Here is a 24196-nt window from a genome sequence, read left to right on the forward strand (position 1 = left end):
TTTCTTCCCAAACGAGGAATAATTGAGTTTTGATACAGGAACCCAGAGTTGGAAATCAGTCTGTGCGTGCGCCTGCTCATTCTTTTATTTTTCTATTGAACATACTTCTTTCTGGATTAAATATTATAGTTTAATTACATTTTAGGGTACCTGAGGATTAAATAGAAACTTATTTTGACTTGTTTTAAATTTCAGAGGTAGCTTTTTGGATTCCTTTCTCTGCATGATGAACGAGTGGATTACTCAAATCAATGGCACCAACTAAACTGACTTTTGGGAGGCTGGGACCCTTTGGATTGCAAATCAGAGGAAGATTTTCAAAAAGTAAGTAAATATTTAATCGCTATTTGTGAGTTTATGAAGCATGTGCTGGTTGAAAAATATTTTGATGTGGGCGCCGTCCTCAAATAATTGCATGGCATGCTTTCACTGTAAGGCCTATTGCAAATCGGACAATGCAATTAGATTAAAAATAATTTAATCTTTTAACCGATATAAGATACTTGTATGTACCTACAATATTTTTTATATCCATAATTGTTATGATTATTTATTTGAATTGCGCACCCTCCAATTTCACCGGAGGTTGTCGACAGGTGTCCCGCTAGCGGGACGCCCAGCCTTTTAATATCAACATTAATTCCTAGGTATATAACCAATCAAACTCAGATAAACAGACATCAATGGAGAACTCAGATCGTATTATCAACATTTAGATGATGATGATGCTGTATTATTATTAGAATGAAATGCGCCGTAATAATAACTATCTCACTATATCAATGGGGAGCTGTATTTGCCATTTTTAAATATGGCTGAGACCACAATCCCTGTTATTCTATGTCGGGCATGCTTCACACAGATGGTGTCGATAGCTTAGGCACAAGTCTTATTTAAGATTGTTCCATCTCCTTTAGGAAATCGTCTCCAAAGTCGACCATCTGCTTCAGTGCTCTAAATAACAGCACATCCATGTCTTCGTCCAATTCGATTTCCTCATGGTAGTTCCTCACAGGAAAGATGCAGTTCACTGGGACGCCCAGCTTTATACTGCATTTCTCCATCTTCAACAAAAAACATAAAATGAGTTTAATATATACACACGTGCCTTACAAAAGTATTTGGACTGTGTTTGTTGTAATTGTTTTTGTTGCTGGAATCTATTGTCATTTGAATTTGAGATTAAATAATGAAGTCATATACATTTGAGCTCACTATACACTGTGATTTAAATGGGAAGTTCAGTATTTTACAACTTAATGGTAGACGGTTCCTCAACTTTAGTAATTTATGGGCAAGGATAAACTGTAATCCATTCGTTTTCTTTAAATAGCCACTACAAGCTTCAGTTAACTCATACCACCACTAGCTAATTGGAGTGGTAAGGGCATGCAGCTGCCTGTTAGAAAAAGTTGTAAAATACTGAACTGGAATATTATGACCCTATTAAGTTAATGAAAATGTCTCACCATCTCCTTGATATACTTGCTTAGATACATATTTCTTAAGTTTTCTTTCACCAATGGACAAGCTATATCAACCCTGGTGAGGATGACCACTTGGGGAATTCCTGAAAAAGAGACTCTGATAAGTATTTGCCTATGTGTAATAAGTATTTGCCTATGTGTAATAAGTATTTGCCTATGTGAAATAAGTATTTGCCTGTGACTGACCCATTGCTTCCAGACCATTGGGGAGTGTGTGTGACTCAGTGGGTTGGGTTGTGAGCACAAAGGACAATAAAGTATTGTAATGAAACAGGCAAGGAGTGGGACTCGAACCCTAAACCTTCTGGCGTGAAGGCCAGAGTGCCATTGACTGTGCCACAAAAACATGCTCAAGTGGCATAGTTGATAACCAAGCTTATAAACCAGCGTCGCTACAGTATATATTTTATCTTATATATCAGTGACTACAGTAATAGTGCTCAATAATGTCTTTCTCCACTTTCTCCACTTACCCAATTCACTGGCCACTAATCTAATGGCCCTCATCTTCTTGATGACCTCATCATCCATGAGAGCAATCTTATCTGCTGGAATCAGATTGACCAGGCAGTGGGCTCTGTCACTTGGACTGGGGGACTTATTGTAGCCCAAATCTCCCTCGGTCAATGAATGACTCGGATTGAACTAGACAGAATGAGACAAAGTACAAAAACAAGACTTCATATTGAGTTCCAGCATATTAACAATGGCAGTAATTGAATTATTAAATCACAAAATCTCTTTCACATAGTAATGAGCATGCAGTGCTGTTGTGCTAGAGAGATTTTACCTTGTGACCCTCTTTCACATGTCCTGTCAGTGCTTTCTTAAGGTCATCTTCATGCACTCCTTTGCCATTCTGTTTCTCAAAACCCATGACATCATTGAAGATAAATGGGTAATAAGATCCAGTTTTTCCATTCTCAATTTTGTGTGTTCTGTACTGAAATGAGAGAGAAACGTGCATGAATTTTTGTCACTCGTCATCAACCAATCAGGGTTGTGGTCAATTCCGTGCGAGCACTTAAATGTGGTTATTTTCACCTACTTTCATAGAATGTTTGGGAATTACGTAGAGTAAGGCATTTGTGAACATTCTATAGCAATATAGAGTGGGAAAGTGTGTTTGGACAATGAATAGTCACTGAAGTAAATAAAACATCTGTCTTGTCCAGGACCGACCTCTACACAGACCGGTGAACCATAGCCAGTCCGAGCAACAGTAGGCCTATATGCACATAAGCCATTTGCTATCATGTGTTCGCATGACTTTAGATCATTCGACAACATTCACCAAATGCCACAAAAAACACCTGAATGGATTTCTGCAAATTTGTAAATACCACTGGAGTCCTCTTACATTTGGGAGTAGATAAACCCTCTCAAACTTTTTCAGCTTGTAGTTGGCCATCATAATTGCACTGATAAACAATGGGGAATAGTAGCCTGCTCGCCCTTCTGCAGTTTGCCTGCCAATGCATGCTTGTCCCGACCCAAATGTTGACAACTGAATGGAAACTTTCCTGCCTGCCCTCACATTTGGTTGATGCCAAATACATTTGATTGACAACTAAGAGATATGCTAACAGTGGATAACAGTCATTAAAGTTCAACAGCCAGCAAAGTGATTCACATAGCTAACCAAATGACACCTGTATCTCTAGCTGTAGCCACAGAAAAACGATATGGTGGGGGGGAAGTCGGCCACTCACCCACTCCTCCAATGACGTGCAGGGTTGCCAGGTGTAGCCAAACTTTCTAGCACAGTGACCACCCATAACCTACCCACAAGGCCTAAAAACTAGCCCACATTTTTTGGGTGAAGCAAGAGAGGAGCTGCCACGTACCTTATATCCAATAGAAATGGTCTAAACCCTTTTTCCATAACGTTTGAGCAAATTATTAAGAAGGAACATCAACGTAAGAAACAACTGAGGTTTTCTATCAAAATAATTACTGCGTGTTAACTTCTTATGGCTGAAATCCAGTTAACGGGATCGATTTGACAACAGCCAGTGAAAGTGCAGGGCGCCAAATTCAAACAACAGAAATCTCGTAAATACAATTCCTCAAACATACAAGTATTATACACCATTTTAAAGAAAAACTTGTTGTTAATCCCACCATGGTGTCCGATTTCAAAAGGGCTTTATGACGAAAGCATACCATGCGATTATGTTAGGTCAGCACCTAGTCACAGAAAAACACAGCCATTTTTCCAGGCAAAGAGAAGTCACAAAAAGCAGAAATAGAGATAAAATGTCATCAGATGACACTCATGTTACATAATACATGTATGTTTTGTTCGATAAAGTTCAAATTTATGTAAAAAATCTCAGTTTACATTGGCGTGTTATGTTCAGTAATGTTTTGCTTCCAAAACATCCGGTGATTTTGCAGAGAGCCACATCAATTTACAGAAATACTCATCATAAATGTTGATTAAAAATACAAGTGTTATAGATAGAATTAAATATATACTTCTCCTTAATGCAACCGCTTTTTCAGATTTCAAAAAATCTTTACGGAAAAAGCACATTATGAGTACAGCGCTCAGGCACCAAAACAAGCCATACAGATACCCGCCATGTTGTGGAGTCAACAGAAGTCAGAAATAGCATTATAAATATTCACTTACCTTTGATGATCTTCATCGGAATGCACTCCCAGTAATCCCAGTTCCACAATAAATGTTTGTTTTGTTCGATAAAGTCCATCATTTATGTCCAAATACCTCCTTTTTGTTCACGCATTTAATCCAAATTCACGAGGCGCAGGCACTTAGTCCAGACAAAAAGTCAAAAAAGTTATATTACAGTTCGTAGAAACATGTCAAACGATGTATAGAATCAATCTTTAGGATGTTTTTAACATAAATCTTCATTAATGTTTCAACCAGACAATTCCTTTGTCTTTAGAAATGAAAAGGAACGCAGCTCGCTCTCACGGCCAGAGCGCATGATTTAGCTCATGGCATTCTGCCAGACCTCTTAGTCAAACAGCTCTTATTAGCCCTCCCTTCATCATAGAAGCATGAGACAAGGTTCTAAAGACTGTTGACACCTAGTGGAAGCCTTAGGAAGTGCAATTGGACCAAATTTACACTATCTTGGATAGGAAAAATCTTGAAATCTTTTGGATGAACTTCAAAAAACAAATGTTAGGCTATTTTCTGGCAATTGTGCCATTATTATGTGCCAGATGTCAAGACAACAAACTATTATAAATGGCCTATTCGTAAGATTGTCATTTCAATAGGCATAGGCTACTGATTAAAATCCATGTTTATGATTGTAATTCAACTTCGCCATGGTTTGCTGAGCTAGGTGAAGGTAGCATATAACCCCTGATAGGCTTGCATCTCATTTCGGCAATATCAAGGTAAGAAGCTATTGTGTTTCTCAATAGCCTGTTGAAATTACGACCCCATGCAATTCCAATCACTGAATCAAATATTATTAACTATGAACTGAATATGCTTGTCAACAACAGCCATAGTTTTTAAAGATTTTACCTGTAGCCTAATCTGACTGACTGTTACTGTCAATCTTATGCATTCTAACAACAGCTGATTGGCAATTGCAATAGAGTTGTGACCATGATCACAATTGATAACTTCCAATTTAATTAATTAAACATGGCCATTAATAATTGTGTAATAACATAAGGCTACAGCATGTCAGCAACACATGACAACAACCCAGTAGCAACACACGACAACAAGGAAACAACACAAAAATGAAACAAACATTGTTAGGCACAGACAACAGCACAAAGTGACTGTTCCACTGGATGTCATAAGGTGAATGCACCAATTTGTAAGTCGCTCTGGATAAGAGCGTCTGCTAAATGACTTAAATGTAAATGTAAATGTAAAGGGCAAAAAGGTAAAGATGACAGTGCATCACGCGAAGCAACCACAACTGTCAGGAAAAGGCGCTGCATGGTCAATCCAACGTCTGCATTGGCAGTGCAGAATTTAAGGGATAGCCCCCCCTTTTTTAAATTCTCGCCTAAAATGACATACCCAAATCTAACTGCCTGTAGGTCAGGCCCTGAAGCAAGGATATGCATATTATTGATACCAGGAAATACTTTGAAGTTTGTGGAAATGTGACTTGACTGTAGGAGAATATAACACAATAGATCTGGTAGAAGAAAATACGAAGAAAAAAACATTTTTTCTCTACCACCATGTTTGAAATGCAACAGAAAGGTCCCAGTTCGAGCCATCACACTGACTGTAATTCCGATGGTGTCCACAAGATGGCAGCAGTGTATGTGCAAAGTTTCAAATCAAATCATCTCAGACAGTTACACAGACACTCAGTCCTAACTGTAACTGTTTTTGAGGGAAGCTATGAGATGTGGAAAAAGAAACAAGTTGACACCTTGTAATCAAATCAAAGTTTATTTTTCATGTGCACCGAATACAACAGGTGTTTACACATTCATCTTCTGCACATCTACCATTCCAGTGTTTAATTGCCATATTGTAATTACTCCGCCACCATGGCCTATATATTGTCTTAATTCCCTTATCTTACCTCATTTGCACTCACTACATATACCGTAATTTCTGGACTATTAAGCGCACCTGAATATAAGCCGCACCCACTGAATTATTAAAATATGTATTTTGTACATAAATAAGCCTCACATGTCTATAAGCCGCAGGTGCCTACCGGTACATTGAAACAAATTAACTTTACACAGCCTTTAAACGAAACACGGCTTGTAACAAAAATAAATAGGCTTTAACGAAACACGGCTTGTTACAAAAATAAATAGGCTTTTAAACGAAACACGGCTTGTTACAAAAATAAATTGGTTTTTAAACGAAACACGGCTTGTAACAAAAATATATTGGCTTTAAGGAAACATGGCTTGTAACAAAAATAAAAAATAAATAGCAGTAAACAGTAGCCTACCAAGAAAGTCATTGGTCACTATCTTCCTCCTCCTGTGCACTGAAACCACTGAAGTCATCTCCTTCGGTGTCGGAGTTGAATAGCCTCAAAATTGCTTCATCCGATGTTGGATCGTTTTCATTGTCGCTCTCCTCACTTTATCCGGAGGCAAATTCCCCGCTGAGCTCATGCTGCCCTCTTCAACACGCAGCAGTCCAGCCTTTCGAAACCCGTTGATGATAGTGGATTTTTTGACAATGCTCCACGCTGTCAGGACCCACTGGCAGACTTGACGATAAGTTGCTCTTCGCATGCGGCCCGTTTTAGTGAAGGATTTCTCCCCACTTGTCATCCAAGCCTCCCACAGCAGTAGTGAGGCTATAACAGTAGCGAGGCTACATACAGACACCGGTTAGTCAAATCAAATCAAATCAAATTTATTTATATAGCCCTTCGTACATCAGCTGATATCTCAAAGTGCTGTACAGAAACCCAGCCTAAAACCCCAAACAGCAAACAATGCAGGTGTAAAAGCACGGTGGCTAGGAAAAACTCCCTAGAAAGGCCAAAACCTAGGAAGAAACCTAGAGAGGAACCGGGCTATGTGGGGTGGCCAGTCCTCTTCTGGCTGTGCCGGGTAGAGATTATAACAGAACATGACCAAGATGTTCAAATGTTCATAAATGACCAGCATGGTCAAATAATAATAAGGCAGAACAGTTGAAACTGGAGCAGCAGCACAGTCAGGTGGACTGAAGACAGCAAGGAGCCATCATGTCAGGTAGTCCTGGGGCACGGTCCTAGGGCTCAGGTCCTCCGAGAGAGAGAAAGAAAGAGAGAATTAAAGAGAGCATATGTGGGGTGGCCAGTCCTCTTCTGGCTGTGCCGGGTGGAGATTATAACAGAACGTGGCCAAGATGTTCAAATGTTCATAAATTTGATCAAATTTGAAATTTGATTATCTGTTCAGGAGTCTTATGGCTTGGGGGTAAAAACTGTTGAGAAGCCTTTTTGTCCTAGACTTGGCACTCCGGTACTGCTTGCCATGCGGTAGTAGAGAGAAAAGTCTATGACTGGGGTGGCTGGGATCTTTGACAATTTTCAGGGCCTTCCTCTGACACCTCCTGGTGTAGAGGTCATGGATGGCAGGCAGCTTAGCCCCACTGATATACTGGGCCATATGCACTATCCTCTGTAGTGCTTTGCGGTCGGAGGCCAAGCAATTGCCGTACCAGGCAGTGATGCAACGGGTCAGGATGCTCTTGATGTTGCAGCTGTAGAACCTTTTGAGGATCTGAGGACCGATGCCAAATCTTTTTAGTTTCCTGAGGGGGTTTGGGCTTTGTCGTGCCCTCTTCACGACTATCTTGGTGTGTTTGGACCATTCTAGTTTGTTGGTGATGTGGATGCCAAGGAACTTGAAGCTCTCAATCTGCTCCATTACGCCCCGTTGATGAGAATGGGGGCGTGCTCGGTCCTCCTTTTTCTGTAGTCCACAATCAACTTCTTAGTCTTGGTTGCGTTGCGTTATAGGTTGTTATTCTGGCACCACCCGGCCAGGTCTCTGACCTCCTCCCTATAGGCTGTCTCGTCGTTGTCGGTGATCAGGCCTACCACTGTTGTGTCATCTGCAATCTTAATGATCATGTTGGAGTCGTGCCTAGCCATGCAGTCGTGGGTGAATAGGGAGTACAGGAGGGGACTGAGCACGCACCCCTGGGGGGGCTCCATTGTTGAGGATCAGCATGGCAGATGTGTTGCTACCTAACCTCACCACCTGAAGGTGGCCCGTCAGGAATTCCAGGATCCTGTTGCAGAGGGAGGTGTTTAGTCCCAGGATCCTTAGCTTAGTGATGAGCTTTGAGGGTACTATGGTGTTGAACGCTGAGCTGTAGTCAATGAATAGCATTCTCACAAATCTTTGTCTAATCCGAGGTGAGTGATCGCTGTTCTCATATCCAGAAGCTCTTTTTTTGCCGTAAGATACGGTTGCAGAAACATTATGTACAAAATAAGTTGCAAATAACACCAAACAAAAAACACAGCAGCACAATTGGTTGGGCGTCTGTAAAACTGCTGCCATTTCTTCCGGCGCCATTTTGAGTCATTCAGACGGATAACTTGAAGTATGAAAGAACTACATGACATTTAGTGTGAAACCACCCAGGTACATTTGGGCAAATCGTGAAGGAGACATTTGCATTCATATTTCATGTTTCTGCAAGAATGTCATCAAATATGTATACTTGGTCTTTGATTTAGCTTTTCCGGTATTAGGAGCCATATTGTAAGTTCAACATTTGCAAAACAACCAGTTTTCATTACTCTGAATATTCTTATCATTTTTGTCTAAAAGGAAAAGGCATGCTGTCGCAAAAGGTTAGAAGCTACATTTTACAACAGGTACAGGGTTTCCGGATACTCCCATAAAGCCCATCTCATTGGCAATCTAGCCAGCTTTGTTTGAACCCGATTGGTGCTCAGTTGACAAAGATACAGTTGATCAAATTAAGACTAGCCGTGTCATCGGTGTGCCATGAAGGCGTAGCTCTCTGACCAAATTTGGTGTCCTATAGGATATACTACACCTCTAATGATATAGTGAAGTCTGGTTACATACTAGGATCTCTGAGGAATACATACAAATGTGATTTGACTGCTTGAAACAACGTTTAGGGTTAGATTTTCAAATTTCTGTCTTTGCAAATTGAACAAGTGGAAATGCAAAATCGATCGTGCATGCTATATGGACATTTTTAGGATATGAAAAAGGATTTTATCTAACAAAAAACACTTCATGTTATCTCTGGGACCCTTTGGATGATAAATCAAAGCAAGATTGCAGAATGTAAGTACACATTTCACCTTCAGAGGTGAATATATCAAACCTATCACGGTGAAAAAAGTATTCTGTTAGGAGCTCTCCTCAAACAATAGCATGGCATTTTTTCACAGTAATAGCTACTGTAAAAAGCGAAAGTGCAGTTATATTAACAAGAATTATGCTTTCAGCCGATATAAGACACTTATATGTACCAACATTTGTTGTTTCTCTAAAATCTGCGATGGTGACACAAGACGCTGTATGATTTACAACTGCCCCGTTAACTGGACACCTATCCCTAAGAAGTGAATTTAAGGTTCTTGCGATTCACGGAGCAGCGCAGAGATGTTGTGAAGGAAGTTGTCATGGAAATGAGTTTGTGTTTATACAGGACCTCCCGCCCTCACCTACCGTCAACCAATCATGTCTATGGGGCACCCTCTGCATTGTTACAAAATTTGAGAGGCGCACGGCGATGTGGTACAGAGCTTAATTTGGCCTCTGCATGACTCCGGAGGCTACGCAAAAGCGTCACACCATCCTTATGGCGCCTCCGACCACATTTTCGGATCAAGCCGAAATTGACTGTAAGATGTCCATGATTGAGTCTTTGAATGTAGAGATGGACATGAAACTGTCCAGTTGACTTTACACACTGCACTCTTTGAGACCGGTAGTTAGCAAACCAGGCCAAAGACCCCTCCGAGACACCAATACTCCTTAGCCGACCCACAAGAATAAAATATTCTACCGTATCAAAAGCTTTGGCCAAGTCAATAAAAATAGTAGCACAACATTGCTTAGAATCAAGGGCAATGGTGACATCATTTAGGACCTTGAAGGTTGCAGTGACACATCCATAACCTGAGCGGAAACAAGATTGAATACCAGAGAGAAAACTATAGACATCAAGAAAGCCAGTCAGTTGATAATTGACAAGTTTTTCCAACACTTTTGATAAACAGGGCATATGACAATAGAAAGTTTTATAATATGTGACATTTAGAAAGTGTGGTTTGCTTTAAATAACAGGAAGTCATTCTCATTTCAGCTATCCATCAAGTAGAATTCGTTACATGCTATTGAGGAAGGTAATAGTTGCATGTGTTTGACAACAGCTGCTAATCAGATCAGGGAATGGATGGCGGAAAACAACGCAATTGCTAATTAAAATACATTCTTAGTATGGGTGAGCCTAGATGTTATTGCTTACTGCATGCATTGTTACTAAACAGTATGTTCTAAATATATAGTACAATTAGTATACAGGATGTAGTTTTAGTAGAGGCGAGACAAATGTCCCATGTATTTTCTGTATTTACATAAATTCATTTACCCTTTAATACCCTGGTTGCAAGTATTTGTCTATGTTTGCTACCCTGAACTTTTACCATATGTGCAAAATGACTTAGGCCGTGACCAAATACTTGTCCTAGCTCACTCAATTTAGGCTTTTGGGGTATGCAGTAATAATTGAAATGTTTTTAGCATTTGAAATTACAAAATTGCGTATACTTTAAATGCCAGGATGTCATACTAACTTCTGCTTTTCGTCTTCTCGAATGAGTTTGATGCGCACTAATAAGGAAGCAAATAGTCTTTTCAGTCAATTGTTTTTGACAACAGCTGATAATAAGATAAGGACGACAGGCTGTACTGAAATGAACAAATGTGGTAAAACAACACTTTTGTGCATTAGATGATGCGTTATACTGCATACTGCACACATTTTTACTAAATAGTATGTTCTAAGTAGTATGTATAATGGTTAATACATAGTATATACTTTTAGTAAGCAGTAGATCTAGGCTACAAATAAGCTGGACACAGACTTACTGTTGTGGTGAAGCTTTTATCAGCCATAGCAGAATCAACCTGGGCTTTCATTGTCATTTTATTCTGAAAGACATTGTTGATGGAGTTGATGAAGCTTGATTTGCCTGCTCCGATTGGTCCACTTAGCAGAATCCTAACATGTTCTATGCCAGGGTTACGTGGAACATATGCCTTCAGGTCCTCCAACAACTGATCTCTTCCACTGTCAGAGAAAAACATGTTCAGTGTCCTGATTGCAATGTAATGTTACAGTATATGGGAAATACCTTTCTGACAAATGCCCTTATTCACTTTTTCAAATGTATATACTGGGTTACAATAATGATGATGGGCGGTATTCTATTGTGAGAAACATTTTTCACATAAGTCTCCCATTGACATCAATGACTGATTAACATGAGTAACAAGTCTGAGTAAATTGCACGTGTGGATCTCAAGTCAAAATACCTCAACAACCTTGTCCATTATGCAGTAAGTAACCTATGTCCACTAGAGGCGATGCCAGGTGATGATTGGCTGTTGATATCTAGCACTACATAGCTCAATGGAGGCTGCTGAGGGGGAGTACGGCTCATAATAATGGCTGGAATGAAGCAAATGGAATAGCATCAAACACATGGAAACTATGGGGCGGCAGGGTAGCCTAGTGGTTAGAGTGTTGGACTAGTAACCGAAAGGTTGCAAGTTTAAATCCCCGAGCTGACAAGGTACAAATCTGTCGTTCTGCCCCTGAACCCACTGTTCCTAGTCCGTCAATGAAAATAAGAATTTGTCCTTAACTGACTTGCCTAGTTAAATAAAGGTAAAATAAAATAAATCAAAATGTCTGATGTATTTGATACATTTACATTTACATTTAAGTCATTTAGCAGACGCTCTTATCCAGAGCGACTTACCATTCCACTAACTCCGTTCCAGCCATTACCACAAGCCTATTCTCCTCAATTAAGGTGCCACCTACCTCCTGTGACCGAAAATGCTGTTGGCTTGCTAGCACTCAAATAGCGAGCCACTCTGGACAAAGGGTGGTATGCTGCTGGTGACTTAAAGGGCAATTCCACTACTTTTCAATCTCATATTCGTTATCTCCAGCACCATACCAATGTCTGTGAAAATGGCTCATTTCTATGTTCTGTAGTTAAAAAGATAAGAACATGAGGTTGAAAAGTGGTGGAATTCCCCTTTAAGAACTTAAATCACTAACTTCCTCTTTATATAAGTTCTTAAAAGCTCAGAAACTCCAAATCACAAAGGGAGTTGATTATTCAAACTTACCCCCACGGTGTGTTCCTCCATGGTTTGTCAAAAACTGCAAAATACAAGTGCATACTTTGATATAGGGCTGGGCGACATGGGAAAAATATCATATCATGTTTTCTTTCCACATTTTTGACAGTATGACAGTATTTTATGTTTTTGATTAATAAAAGTTCAAAATGTGTTTTATGAGTAGTGTGTGACCCTAGGGTGGCACCCATTATATATGTGGTCTTTCTCCATTCTGATTGTTTTATACTGTTCAATTCAACTTCCACCTAAAATAATTTCCTGCATTTCCATCCATTTCTGTATTTCCTGCACTCATTTGAGATCATTTCCACACTGCCACAATATGGGCAAAAAAACTAGGCCCTATTTTTAATAACCAAATGTTGCAATTGCGATTTAGATCAAAACACTTAGGTGAACTTCTGGAATCATGGAAATATAATGTTTATTCTAACTCTATAGTTAGAATATAAATAATAGTGGGCATTTTGAAAACAGTGTTTGACATGACAACAAATGAAAATGCCATGGATGAGTTATTGTGACAGGGTAGGAACCAAAGGTGATGTTCAGTGTTTCCTCGGGGACCCTATAGTCTTTGGCTACATTAAATCCTTATTCATGTAGCCAACGTATTCATGCTTCGCCTATTCCTCTTTGATTTAGAAGATACTGTTGCACAAACAACATGCTGATTTAGGCATGATCAAATTGGAAACAACATCGTTGTCATCAACATTGTTGTATGTGCTGGAGTGACCATGCAGACTGAATGAGCGGCGGCAGGTAGCCTAGTGGTTAGAGCATTGGACTAGTACCTGAAAGGTTGCAAGATCGAATCCCCGAGCTGACAAGGTCAAAAATCTGTCGTTCTGCCCCTGAACAAGGCAGTTCTGGGGTTTTTGTTTCTTGGCTGTCATTGAAAATAAGTTCTTAAAAAAACAAAAGTGTCTCCTGGTCAAACAACAAATATGCTCCTTGAGTGGCGGGGTGGGGCTAGGTCTGTGTGGAGAGGGACGACTCAAGAAGTGGAATATACTGTAAAAATTGACGTTACACACGGTGTATCACGTTCAAATACCTGTATATTCTCTGTATTGTTGTTATTGATTCAATTTCATCAACTTGAAATATCATAGCACTTTTGGCACCAATGTAAATGAAACAACAGTGAGCAAGTCTCGACCTTCCAGCACGAGTCGATTTCCGCGCTTATAAACCCAGGGTCGTTACAATGTTACACCATGGCATGATTGAATGCTCTTTTCTGATTGTCCTGAAGGGCATTCTAGAGCATGCATTATTTCCCTATAAAAAAAACAGTAGAATTTGCACGGTAGAATTCAATGGCTATAGTTCATTTTTACATTTTGTTTGAGCTGCGTATTGGTATTGTTGAATAATGTTTTCAGCAAGCTAGTACTGATGGTTTGGTTAGCTAAACTAGTAAATCTGTTTGTTTGATTACCACGACAACTACTGTAGTTATATAGAACATTTGCAAGATAGAAATGTGTTCTACATCCACTGAATTAGTTAGCAAGTTTTCTAGATAGCTACAGCATTTGCCAAGGTAACCAAACAGACTTGAAAGTTTATATCAGCAAATTAACACATTTCTAGTTGCAAATGTGTTAAATTATAGCCATGGTATAAAAGGGATAATTAACTCGGGGCTCTACACGTCATTCACACCTTATACGTCATTCATTATTTTCCTTGTTGATTATCCCTTACATACATTTTTTAAATCACAATTTAACCCCATGCATTTGAACACATGCACATCTTACCTTTAGGTGGAGCTGGGGCTGGGGCTGCTGGTTTTGAAGTGCCGTTTCCTGCCATATCTTTGTCCAGTGTTTCAGGTCTGTTCAACTACTAAATATAATGTAAATAGTCTGCTTAATTAAATATAATTGACATTTTGGTAATTTACCAGACGTTCTTATCCAGAGTGACTTACAACTTCAAAACTGAGTATTGTCATTACACTATTTTAGCAACTCAGTTATATTTAAGCAATACCGCATGAGAATCCAGGAATTACTCATTCAAATCAAATCAAAGTTTATTTGTCAAGTGCTCCAAATACAACAGGTGAAGAAGACCTTACAGTCAATTGCTTACTTACAGGCTCTAACCAATAGTGCGGGAAAAAAAGGTATGTGTGTGTGTAGGTAAGTAAATAAATAAAACAACAGTAAAAAGACATTTGAAAATAAGAGTAGCAAGGCTATATACAGACACCGGTTAGTCAGGCTTAATGAGGTAGTATGTACATATATAGTTAAAGTGACTATGCAGTGACTATGTATATATGATAAAAAGAGCGTAGCAGCAGCGTAAAGAGAGGTTAGGGGGCACACAATGCAAATAGTCCGGGCAACCATTTGGTTATCTGTTCAGGAGTCTTATGGTTTGGGGGTAAAAACTGTTGCGAAGCCTTTTTGTCCTAGACTTGGCACTCTGGTACCGCTTGCCATGTGGTAGTAGAGAGATCAGTCTATGACTGGGGTGGCTGGGGTCGTTGACAATTTTCAGGGCCTTCCTCTGACACCGCCTGGTGTAGAGATCCTGGATGGCAGGCAGCTTAGCCCCACTGATATACTGGGCCATATGCACTATCCTCTGTACTGCTTTGCGGTCGGAGGCAGAGCAATTGCCGTACCAGGCAGTGATGCAACGGGTCAGGATGCTCTCGATGTTGCAGCTGTAGAACCTTTTGAGGATCTCAGGACCCATGACAAATCTTTTTAGTTTCCTGAGGGGAATAGGCTTTGTTGTGCCCTCTTCATGACTGTATTGGTGTGTTTGGACCATTCTAGATGGTTGTGTATACAGTGTGAATAACTCTCAACTAAGGGCTGTTCTTAGGCCTGACGGGAAGGGAAGAGTAGGGGAAAGAGCCCTTACAGGGGAATTCCACTATCCACATTCATTCGGATAGCCACTCTAGCTTCACCCTCATGTGTGTGCTAACAAGTGTGCTGTATAGTGCTAGGTTTCAACAGACAATCCAGACGGGGCTAGAAGCTGTTGACATTGAGACTTGTGTTTTGCGGGTACTATTTAATGAAGCTGCCAGTTGAGGACTTGTGAGGCATCTGTTTCTCAAACTAGACACTCTAATGTACTTGCCCTCTTGCTCAGTTGTGCTTCGGGGCCTCCCACTCCTTCTATTCTGGTTAGAGCCAGTTTACGCTGTTCTGTGAAGGGAGTAGTACACAGCGTTGTAGCTCTGCCAACTTTCAACACAGATGTGGAAGTGCGACATCGGAGGATGCAGGGGATTGAAAAGAAAAGCAAAAAACCTAATATCTCTAGTTTAAACTAATGGATTTTGATGGGGATTTTTTTGAAATGTTACTTAGATGACACACCGGTGCATCAATCAACTCTAGGTGGTTGGTCCTCTGTAGCTCAGTTGGTAGAGCATGGCGCTTGTAACGCCAGGGTAGTGGGTTTGATTCCCGGGACCACCCATACGTAGAATGTATGCACACATGACTGTAAGTCGCTTTGGATAAAAGCGTCTGCTAAATGGCATATATTTATTATATTATATTATATTACATACTTTTTTTCACATGGTTGGGGTCAAGAGAATTTTCAGATATCAAATTAGGTTGTGTACAAAGAAAGTTCGAGAACTCCTGCCCTTAACCTTAAACCCAACCCTTACCATAACCCTTAGCTAACCCTAACCTTAACTCTTAGCTTAACCATTTGAAATGTTTAACTTCAATTGGGGGAAGGGTCATCCCAAGGATTCAGGAAAGCAAGGACTGTTCCTCTACAAGTAGGATGTGTTAATGTGTTTTTTCTACTTGCACACAAACATATAAATTAGTTAAAGGTTTCTCCTTTTATCTGGGGATTATTTGTAGGAGTAGAGAACACACAGTTTTGAGTGAATCAAAATCCTTGCATGATGACATAGTGCAAACAAAATCCCACCATGTTGAATGAACAAATGATATGTCGGATGAATGATCTGTTTCCATCACAGCTGTCGTGATTATCATAGGACAAAACTGTGGATGGAAACATGGTTACCGGCTGTTGTGTTCTTGTTGTCTAGGCCTTATATCACTATGAGCTATGTGGTAGAGAAAACAACACAGTTATCACAACACTGTTTGTAATGTGTATTTTTTTCTGGCTTGGCATCCCCATTTATTTTACAGACGGACCCCTACTGCAGTTTCTGCATTTTAGTTTGTTTTGTTTAATCCGTAATAATGAGGTTCATGCGTCATTTCGCCTGGCTCAGAAAAAAATGTAGTCTGATCTGAACACCCGTTCACTCTCTTTTGTAGGCTAAAGCGGAGTTCAGCCCTTCAAAAGTGAAACCAATCTTCCAAGGTTGGACAGGCAGACAGCTAGGCATGTTAACCCCCGCTGTACCAAACCAAACGCTAGAAGCAAGGGGAAATGATGTGCGATTTGAGATAAATACAAGACATGATCACAGACTGCAACATGAACATGATCAAGGCGGTGGCCCGTTCCTGTAGGTTCATGCTCTACAACATCCGCAGAGTATGACCCTGCCTCACACAGGAAGCGGTGCAGGTCCTAATCCAGGCACTTGTCATCTCCCGTTTGGATTACTGCAACTTGCTGTTGGCTGGGCTCCCTGCCTGTGCCATTAAACCCCTACAACTCATCCAGAACGCCGCAGCCCGTCTAGTGTTCAACCTTCCCAAGTTCTCTCACGTCACCCCGCTCCTCCGCTCTCTCCACTGGCTTCCAGTTGAAGCTCGCATCCGCTATAAGACCATGGTGCTTGCCTACGGAGCTGTGAGGGGAACGGCACCTCAGTACCTCCAGGCTCTGATCAGGCCCTACACCCAAATAAGGGCACTGCGTTCATCCACCTCTGGCTTGCTCGCCTCCCTACCACTGAGGAAGTACAGTTCCCGCTCAGCCCAGTCAAAACTGTTCGCTGCTCTGGCTCCCCAATGGTGGAACAAACTCCCTCACGACGCCAGGACAGCGGAGTCAATCACCACCTTCCGGAGACACCTGAAACCCCACCTCTTTAAGGAATACCTAGGATAGGATAAAGTAATCCTTCTCACCCCCCCCCTTAAAATATTTAGATGCACTATTGTAAAGTGGCTGTTCCACTGGATGTCATAAGGTGAATGCACCAATTTGTAAGTCGCTCTGGATAAGAGCGTCTGCTAAATGACTTAAATGTAATGTAAATGTAACATGATGATTTTCTTATGGAGGCGCAGTGATAATTCAGATTGAAGTGTTTGCAGGCATTGGGTGCCTATGATGGCCAAAACAGCACAGCTTGGAACGCGTCCAATCAGCATCCAGGATACAAACAAACAGTTTCATAATTACATTTTTACAGAGCCATATATATATATAAATATTTATATATGATTCTGCATTTATCATGGCGTAATTTATTTTTCATTTTCACTAGCACCAAAAATGGCTGTATCAGGATATACATAGCTTATATATACACCTATATTTCTATTGTCTCTGTGATCTGTTCTCTGTACATTTACAACATCTTGTCCACCAGCATATTCCAAAGAAAATGTAGAGCACAGTTTTATTACCATTGGTCTATTACTATTATATAATTTGTCATGCAGGTGAAAGAGGACCCAAAAGCGACTTAACAGAAACAGAGTTTATTAAAGTCCAAAACGGAATAACAGAAATCCTCTAGACTTGTAGAGGGGAAACAACTGGAGAAGCGACCACAGACTGCAGGTCGCTTCGGGTAGGCGCAGGCCGTAGTCGACTGAGACACCTGCTCACACGCAGCATCTGATGAAGGCACAAAACACGACAGGACAGGGTGATACACAATCACGGCAAAAACACGACAGGACAGGGCGAAACGCAATCACAGCATGGTGAATACAATACAAGGAACCGACGGCACAGGAACGGATCACAAAGGAATAAATAGGGACTCTAATCAGGGGAAAGGATCGGGAACAGGTGTGGGAAGACTAAATGATGATTAGGGGAATAGGAACAGCTGGGAGCAGGAACGGAACGATAGAGAGAAGAGAGAGCGAGAGAGTGAGAGAGGGAGGGGGAGAGAGAGGGATAGGAGGGAAAGAACCAAATAAGACCAGCAGAGGGAAACGAATAGCATGGGGAGCACAGGGACAAGACATGATAATAACTGACAAACATGACAGTACCCCCACTCACCGAGCGCCTCCTGGCGCTCTCGAGGAGGAACACTGGCAGCAACGGAGGAAATCATAGATCAAACGGTCCAGCACGTCCCGAGAAAGAACCCAACTCCTCTCCTCAGGACCGTAACGAAAAAAAACGATAAAAAGGGAAACTAGGGTACTACTCTAAAAAAAAATGAGAACTAGGGACAGACTGAGACACAGCAAGGGCAGGGACAAGAACAGGAGAGATGCGATGGCAGGGAACAGACTGAGACCCAGCAAGACCAGGAGCAGAAGCAGAAAAAAATTACCAGACTTCTTCTGCGCGCAGTCTGAACACGCAGCCACGAAACGGCGCGTGTCACGCTCCTGAGTCGGCCACCAAAAGCGCTGGCGAATAGACGCAAGAGTGCCTCGAACACCGGGATGACCAGCTAACTTGGCAGAGTGAGCCCACTGAAGAACAGCCAGACGAGTGGAAACAGGAACGAAAAGGAGGTTACTAGGACAAGCGCGCGGCGACGCAGTGTGCGTGAGTGCTTGCTTAACCTGTCTTTCAATTCCCCAGACTGTCAACCCGACAACACGCCCATAAGGAAGAATCCCCTCGAGATCAGTAGAAGCCACAGAAGAACTAAACAGACGGGATAAGGCATCAGGCTTGGTGTTCTTGCTACCCGGACGGTAAGAAATCACAAACTCGAAACGAGCGAAAAACAACGCCCAACGAGCTTGACGGGCATTAAGTCGTTTGGCAGAACGGATGTACTCAAGGTTCTTATGGTCTGTCCAAACGACAAAAGGAACGGTCGCCCCCTCCAACCACTGTCGCCATTCGCCTAGGGCTAAGCGGATGGCGAGCAGTTCACGGTTACCCACATCATAGTTGCGCTCAGATGGCGACAGGCGATGAGAAAAATAAGCGCAAGGATGAACCTTATCGTCAGACTGGAAGCGCTGGGATAGAATGGCTCCCACGCCTACCTCTGAAGCGTCAACCTCGACAATAAATTGTCTAGTGACGTCAGGAGTAACGAGGATAGGAGCGGACGTAAAACGTTCTTTTAGAAGATCAAAAGCTCCCTGGGCGGAACCGGACCACTTAAAACACGTCTTGACAGAAGTAAGAGCTGTGAGAGGGGCAGCAACTTGACCGAAATTACGAATGAAACGCCGATAGAAATTAGCGAAACCTAAAAAGCGCTGCAACTCGACACGTGACCTTGGAACGGGCCAATCACTGACAGCTTGGACCTTAGCGGAATCCATCTGAATGCCTTCAGCGGAAATAACGGAACCGAGAAAAGTAACGGAGGAGACATGAAAAGAGCACTTCTCAGCCTTTACGTAGAGACAATTCTCTAAAAGGCGCTGTAGAACACGTCGAACGTGCTGAACATGAATCTCGAGTGACGGAGAAAAAATCAGGATATCGTCAAGATAGACAAAAACAAAAATGTTCAGCATGTCTCTCAGAACATCATTAACTAATGCCTGAAAAACAGCTGGCGCATTGGCGAGACCGAACGGCAGAACCCGGTACTCAAAATGCCCTAACGGAGTGTTAAACGCCGTTTTCCACTCGTCCCCCCTCTCTGATGCGCACGAGATGGTAAGCGTTACGAAGGTCCAACTTAGTAAAGCACCTGGCTCCCTGCAGAATCTCGAAGGCTGATGACATAAGGGAAGCGGATAACGATTCTTAACCGTTATGTCATTCAGCCCTCGATAATCCACGCAGGGGCGCAGAGTACCGTCCTTCTTCTTAACAAAAAAGAACCCCGCCCCGGCCGGAGAAGAAGAAGGCACTATGGTACCGGCGTCAAGAGACACAGACAAATAATCCTCGAGAGCCTTACGTTCGGGAGCCGACAGAGAGTATAGTCTACCTCGAGGAGGCGTGGTCCCTGGAAGGAGATCAATACTACAATCATACGACCGGTGAGGAGGAAGGGAGTTGGCTCGGGACCGACTGAAGACCGTGCGCAGATCATGATATTCCTCCGGCACTCCTGTCAAATCGCCAGGTTCCTCCTGAGAAGTAGGGAGAGAAGAAACGGGAGGGATGGCAGACATTAAACACTTCACATGACAAGAAACGTTCCAGGATAGGATAGAATTACTAGACCAATTAATAGAAGGATTATGACATACTAGCCAGGGATGACCCAAAACAACAGGTGTAAACGGTGAACGGAAAATCAAAAAAGAAATAGTCTCACTGTGGTTACCAGATACTGTGAGAGTTAAAGGTAGTGTCTCAAATTTGATACTGGGAAGATGACTACCATCTAAGGCAAACATGGGCGTAGGCTTGTCTAACGGTCTGAAAGGAATGTTATGTTTCCGAACCCATGCTTCGTCCATGAAACAACCCTCAGCCCCAGAGTCAATCAAGGCACTGCATGTAGCACCCGAACCGGTCCAGCGTAGATGGACCGACATAGTAGTACAAGATCTAGATGAAGAGGACTGAGTAGTAGCGCTCACCAGTAGCCCTCCGCTTACTGATGGGCTCTGGCCTCTTACTGGACATGAATTAACAAAATGTCCAGCAACTCCGCAATAGAGGCACAGGCGGTTGGTGATCCTCCGTTCCCTCTCCTTATTCGAGATGCGAATCCCTCCCAGCTGCATGGGCTCAGTCTCAAAGCCAGAGGAGGGAGATGGTTGCGATGCGGAGCAGGGAAACACCGTTGATGCGAGCTCTCTTCCACGAGCCCGGTGACGAAGATCTACCCGTCGTTCTATGCGGATGGCGAGAGCAATCAAAGAGTCCACATCTGAAGGAACCTCCCGGGAGAGAATCTCATCCTTAACCACTGCGTGGAGTCCCTCCAGAAAACGAGCGAGCAGCGCCGGCTCGTTCCACTCACTAGAGGCAGCAAGAGTGCGAAACTCAATGGAATAATCCGTTATGGACCGTTCACCTTGGCATAAGGAAGCCAGGGCCCTAGAAGCCTCCCCACCAAAAACTGAACGGTCAAAAACCCGAATCATCTCCTCTTTAAAGTTCTGGAATTTGATAGAGCAATCAGCCCTTGCCTCCCAGATAGCTGTGCCCCATTCTCGAGCCCGGCCAGTAAGGAGTGAAATGACGTAAGCAACCCGAGCTCTCTCTCTAGAGTATGTGTTGGGTTGGAGAGAGAACACAATCTCACACTGCGTGAGAAAGGAGCGGCACTCAGTGGGCTGCCCGGAGTAGCAAGGTGGGTTATTAACCCTAGGTTCTGGAGGCTCGGCAGGCCAGGAAGTAACAGGTGGCACGAGACGTAGACTCTGGAACTGTCCAGAGAGGTCGGAAACCTGAGCGGCCAGGTTCTCCACGGCATGGCGAGCAGCGGACAATTCCTGCTCGTGTCTGCCGAGCATGGCTCCTTGGATCTCGACGGCAGTGTAACGAGCGTCTGAAGTCGCTGGGTCCATTCCTTGGTCGGTTCCTTCTGTCATGCAGGTGAAAGAGGACCCAAAAGCGACTTAACAGAAACAGAGTTTATTAAAGTCCAAAACGGAATAACAGAAATCCTCTAGACTTGTAGAGGGGAAACAACTGGAGAAGCGACCACAGACTGCAGGTCGCTTCGGGTAGGCGCAGGCCGTAGTCGACTGAGACACCTGCTCACACGCAGCATCTGATGAAGGCACAAAACACGACAGGACAGGGTGATACACAATCACGGCAAAAACACGACAGGACAGGGCGAAACGCAATCACAGCATGGTGAATACAATACAAGGAACCGACGGCACAGGAACGGATCACAAAGGAATAAATAGGGACTCTAATCAGGGGAAAGGATCGGGAACAGGTGTGGGAAGACTAAATGATGATTAGGGGAATAGGAACAGCTGGGAGCAGGAACGGAACGATAGAGAGAAGAGAGAGCGAGAGAGTGAGAGAGGGAGGGGGAGAGAGAGGGATAGGAGGGAAAGAACCAAATAAGACCAGCAGAGGGAAACGAATAGCATGGGGAGCACAGGGACAAGACATGATAATAAATGACAAACATGACATAATTAAGTTGTATAAGTATAATATAATTTCAACCTTTATCAATTGTAAATTGCTTTGAAATGTACCTTGCCAAAAACTGCCACGTACCTTGTCAACCGGATTCTCAAATGAGCAAATGTATACCTGCAGTCTTTGTTCAACTGCATATGCTCGACATAATTCTAGATTTCACTTTCATTTTACTGTGACTAGGGGCGGACTGGGACAAGAATTAGGCCCTAACATTTGATCCACACCAGTCCACATCACTACGAGCGCCACCTCATATCTCAAAGCCATATCAGATATCTTGGTTGTAAAATAGTTGCTATTGAACAAGGGGACAAAGCTTCCAAAGTTGTGTTTTTCCCACAATTGCATATTGAGATGTTACGTGATCAGAGGAATCAGTCGATGGTTGTACATGATTAACATTTTATCAAGAGAGAAACGAAGCTACAGAGGACAGACATATGTAAACTCAGCAAAAAAAGAAACGTCCTCTCACTGTCAACTGCGTTTATTTTCAGCAAACTTAACATGTGTAAATATTTGTATGAACATAAGATTCAACAACTGAGACATAAATTGAACAAGTTCCACAGACATGTGATTAACAGAAATTGAATACTGTGTCCCTGAACAAAGGGGGGGTCAAAATCAAAAGTAACAGTCAGTATCTGCTGTGGCTACCAGCTGCATTAAATACTGCAGTGCATCTCCTCCTTGTGGACTGCACCAGATTTTCCAGTTCTTGCTGTGAGATGTTACCCCACTCTTCCACCAAGGCACCTGCAAGTTCCCGGACATTTCTGGGGAGAATGGCCCTATCCCTCACCCTCCGATCCAACAGGTTCCAGAGGTGCTCAATGGGATTGAGATCCGGGCTCTTCGCTGGCCATGGCACAACACATACATTCCTGTCTTGCAGGACGTCATGCTCAGAACGAGCAGTATGGCTGGTGGAATTGTCAAGCTGGAGGGTCATGTCAGGATGAGCCTGCAGGAAGGGTACCACATGAGGGAGGAGGATGTCTTCCCCGTAATGCACAGCGTTGAGATTTCCTGCAATGACAACAAGCTCAGTCCAATAACACTGTGACACACAGCCCCAGACCATGACTGACCCTCCACCTTCAAATCAATCCTGCTCCAGAGTACAGGCCTCGGTGTAACGCTCATTCCTTCGACGATAAATGCAAATCCGACCATCACCCCTGGTGAGACAAAACCGTGACTTGTCAGTGAAGAGCACTTTTTGCCAGTCCTGCCTGACCCAACAACGGTGGGTTTGTGCCCATAGGTGATGTTGTTGCCGGTAATGTTTGGTGAGGATCTGCCTTACAATAGCCATACAACAGACCTTCAGTCCAGCCACTCTCAGCCTATTGCGGACAGTCTGAGCACTGATGGAAGGATTGTGTGTTCCTGGTGTAACTTGGGCAGTTGTTGTTGCCATCCTGTACCTGTCCCACAGGTGTTATGTTCGGATGCACTGATCCTGTGCAGATGTTGTTACAAGTGGTCTGCCACTGCGAGGACGATCAGCTGTCCGTCCTGTCTCCCTGTAGCGCTGTCTTAGGCGTCTCACAGTACGGACATTGCAATTTATTGCCCTGGCCACATCTGCAGTCCTCATGCCTCCTTGCAGCATGCCAAAGGCACATTCACGCATATGAGCAGGGACCCTGGGCATCTTTCTTCTT

The 24196-nt window shown here is 42.7% G+C and overlaps 1 protein-coding gene across 2 annotated transcripts; it reads right to left on the reverse strand.

The window, feature by feature from the left end:
• Nucleotides 1–272: 272 nt before the first annotated feature.
• On the reverse strand, nucleotides 273–22662 carry LOC124021473 (interferon-induced protein 44-like). 2 transcript variants are annotated; one of them, XM_046336669.1, is made up of 8 exons: nucleotides 22599–22662; nucleotides 14120–14207; nucleotides 12333–12366; nucleotides 11058–11259; nucleotides 2278–2430; nucleotides 1961–2132; nucleotides 1470–1570; nucleotides 273–1064 (listed from the first exon to the last, which is right to left on the reverse strand). In XM_046336669.1, exons 2-8 carry the CDS (start codon nucleotides 14172–14174, stop codon nucleotides 894–896), a joined length of 888 nt encoding a protein of 295 aa, XP_046192625.1. In that variant the 5' UTR covers nucleotides 14175–14207; nucleotides 22599–22662; the 3' UTR covers nucleotides 273–893. The 2 variants fall into 2 exon arrangements, with proteins under 2 accessions (XP_046192625.1, XP_046192626.1); XM_046336670.1 differs by lacking the exon at nucleotides 22599–22662 and adding an exon at nucleotides 22577–22596.
• Between the last annotated feature and the right edge of the window lie 1534 nt (nucleotides 22663–24196).

Source organism: Oncorhynchus gorbuscha, unplaced genomic scaffold (genome assembly GCF_021184085.1).
Source record: "Oncorhynchus gorbuscha isolate QuinsamMale2020 ecotype Even-year unplaced genomic scaffold, OgorEven_v1.0 Un_scaffold_1126, whole genome shotgun sequence".
NCBI lineage: Eukaryota > Metazoa > Chordata > Actinopteri > Salmoniformes > Salmonidae > Oncorhynchus > Oncorhynchus gorbuscha.

What these genes read in the sequence shown, in the direction of transcription:
- LOC124021473 (XM_046336669.1), bottom strand. Translation starts at nt 14,174, where the DNA reads ATGGCAGGAAACGGCACTTCAAAACCAGCAGCCCCAGCCCCAGCTCCA. An exon ending in TGGAGGAACACACCGTGGGG is followed by an intron (nt 11,260 to 12,332) that starts GTAAGTTTGAAT and finishes TTTCTCTGACAG; the next exon opens with TGGAAGAGATCAGTTGTTGG. An exon ending in ATGTGAAAGAGGGTCACAAG is followed by an intron (nt 2,133 to 2,277) that starts GTAAAATCTCTC and finishes CATTCTGTCTAG; the next exon opens with TTCAATCCGAGTCATTCATT.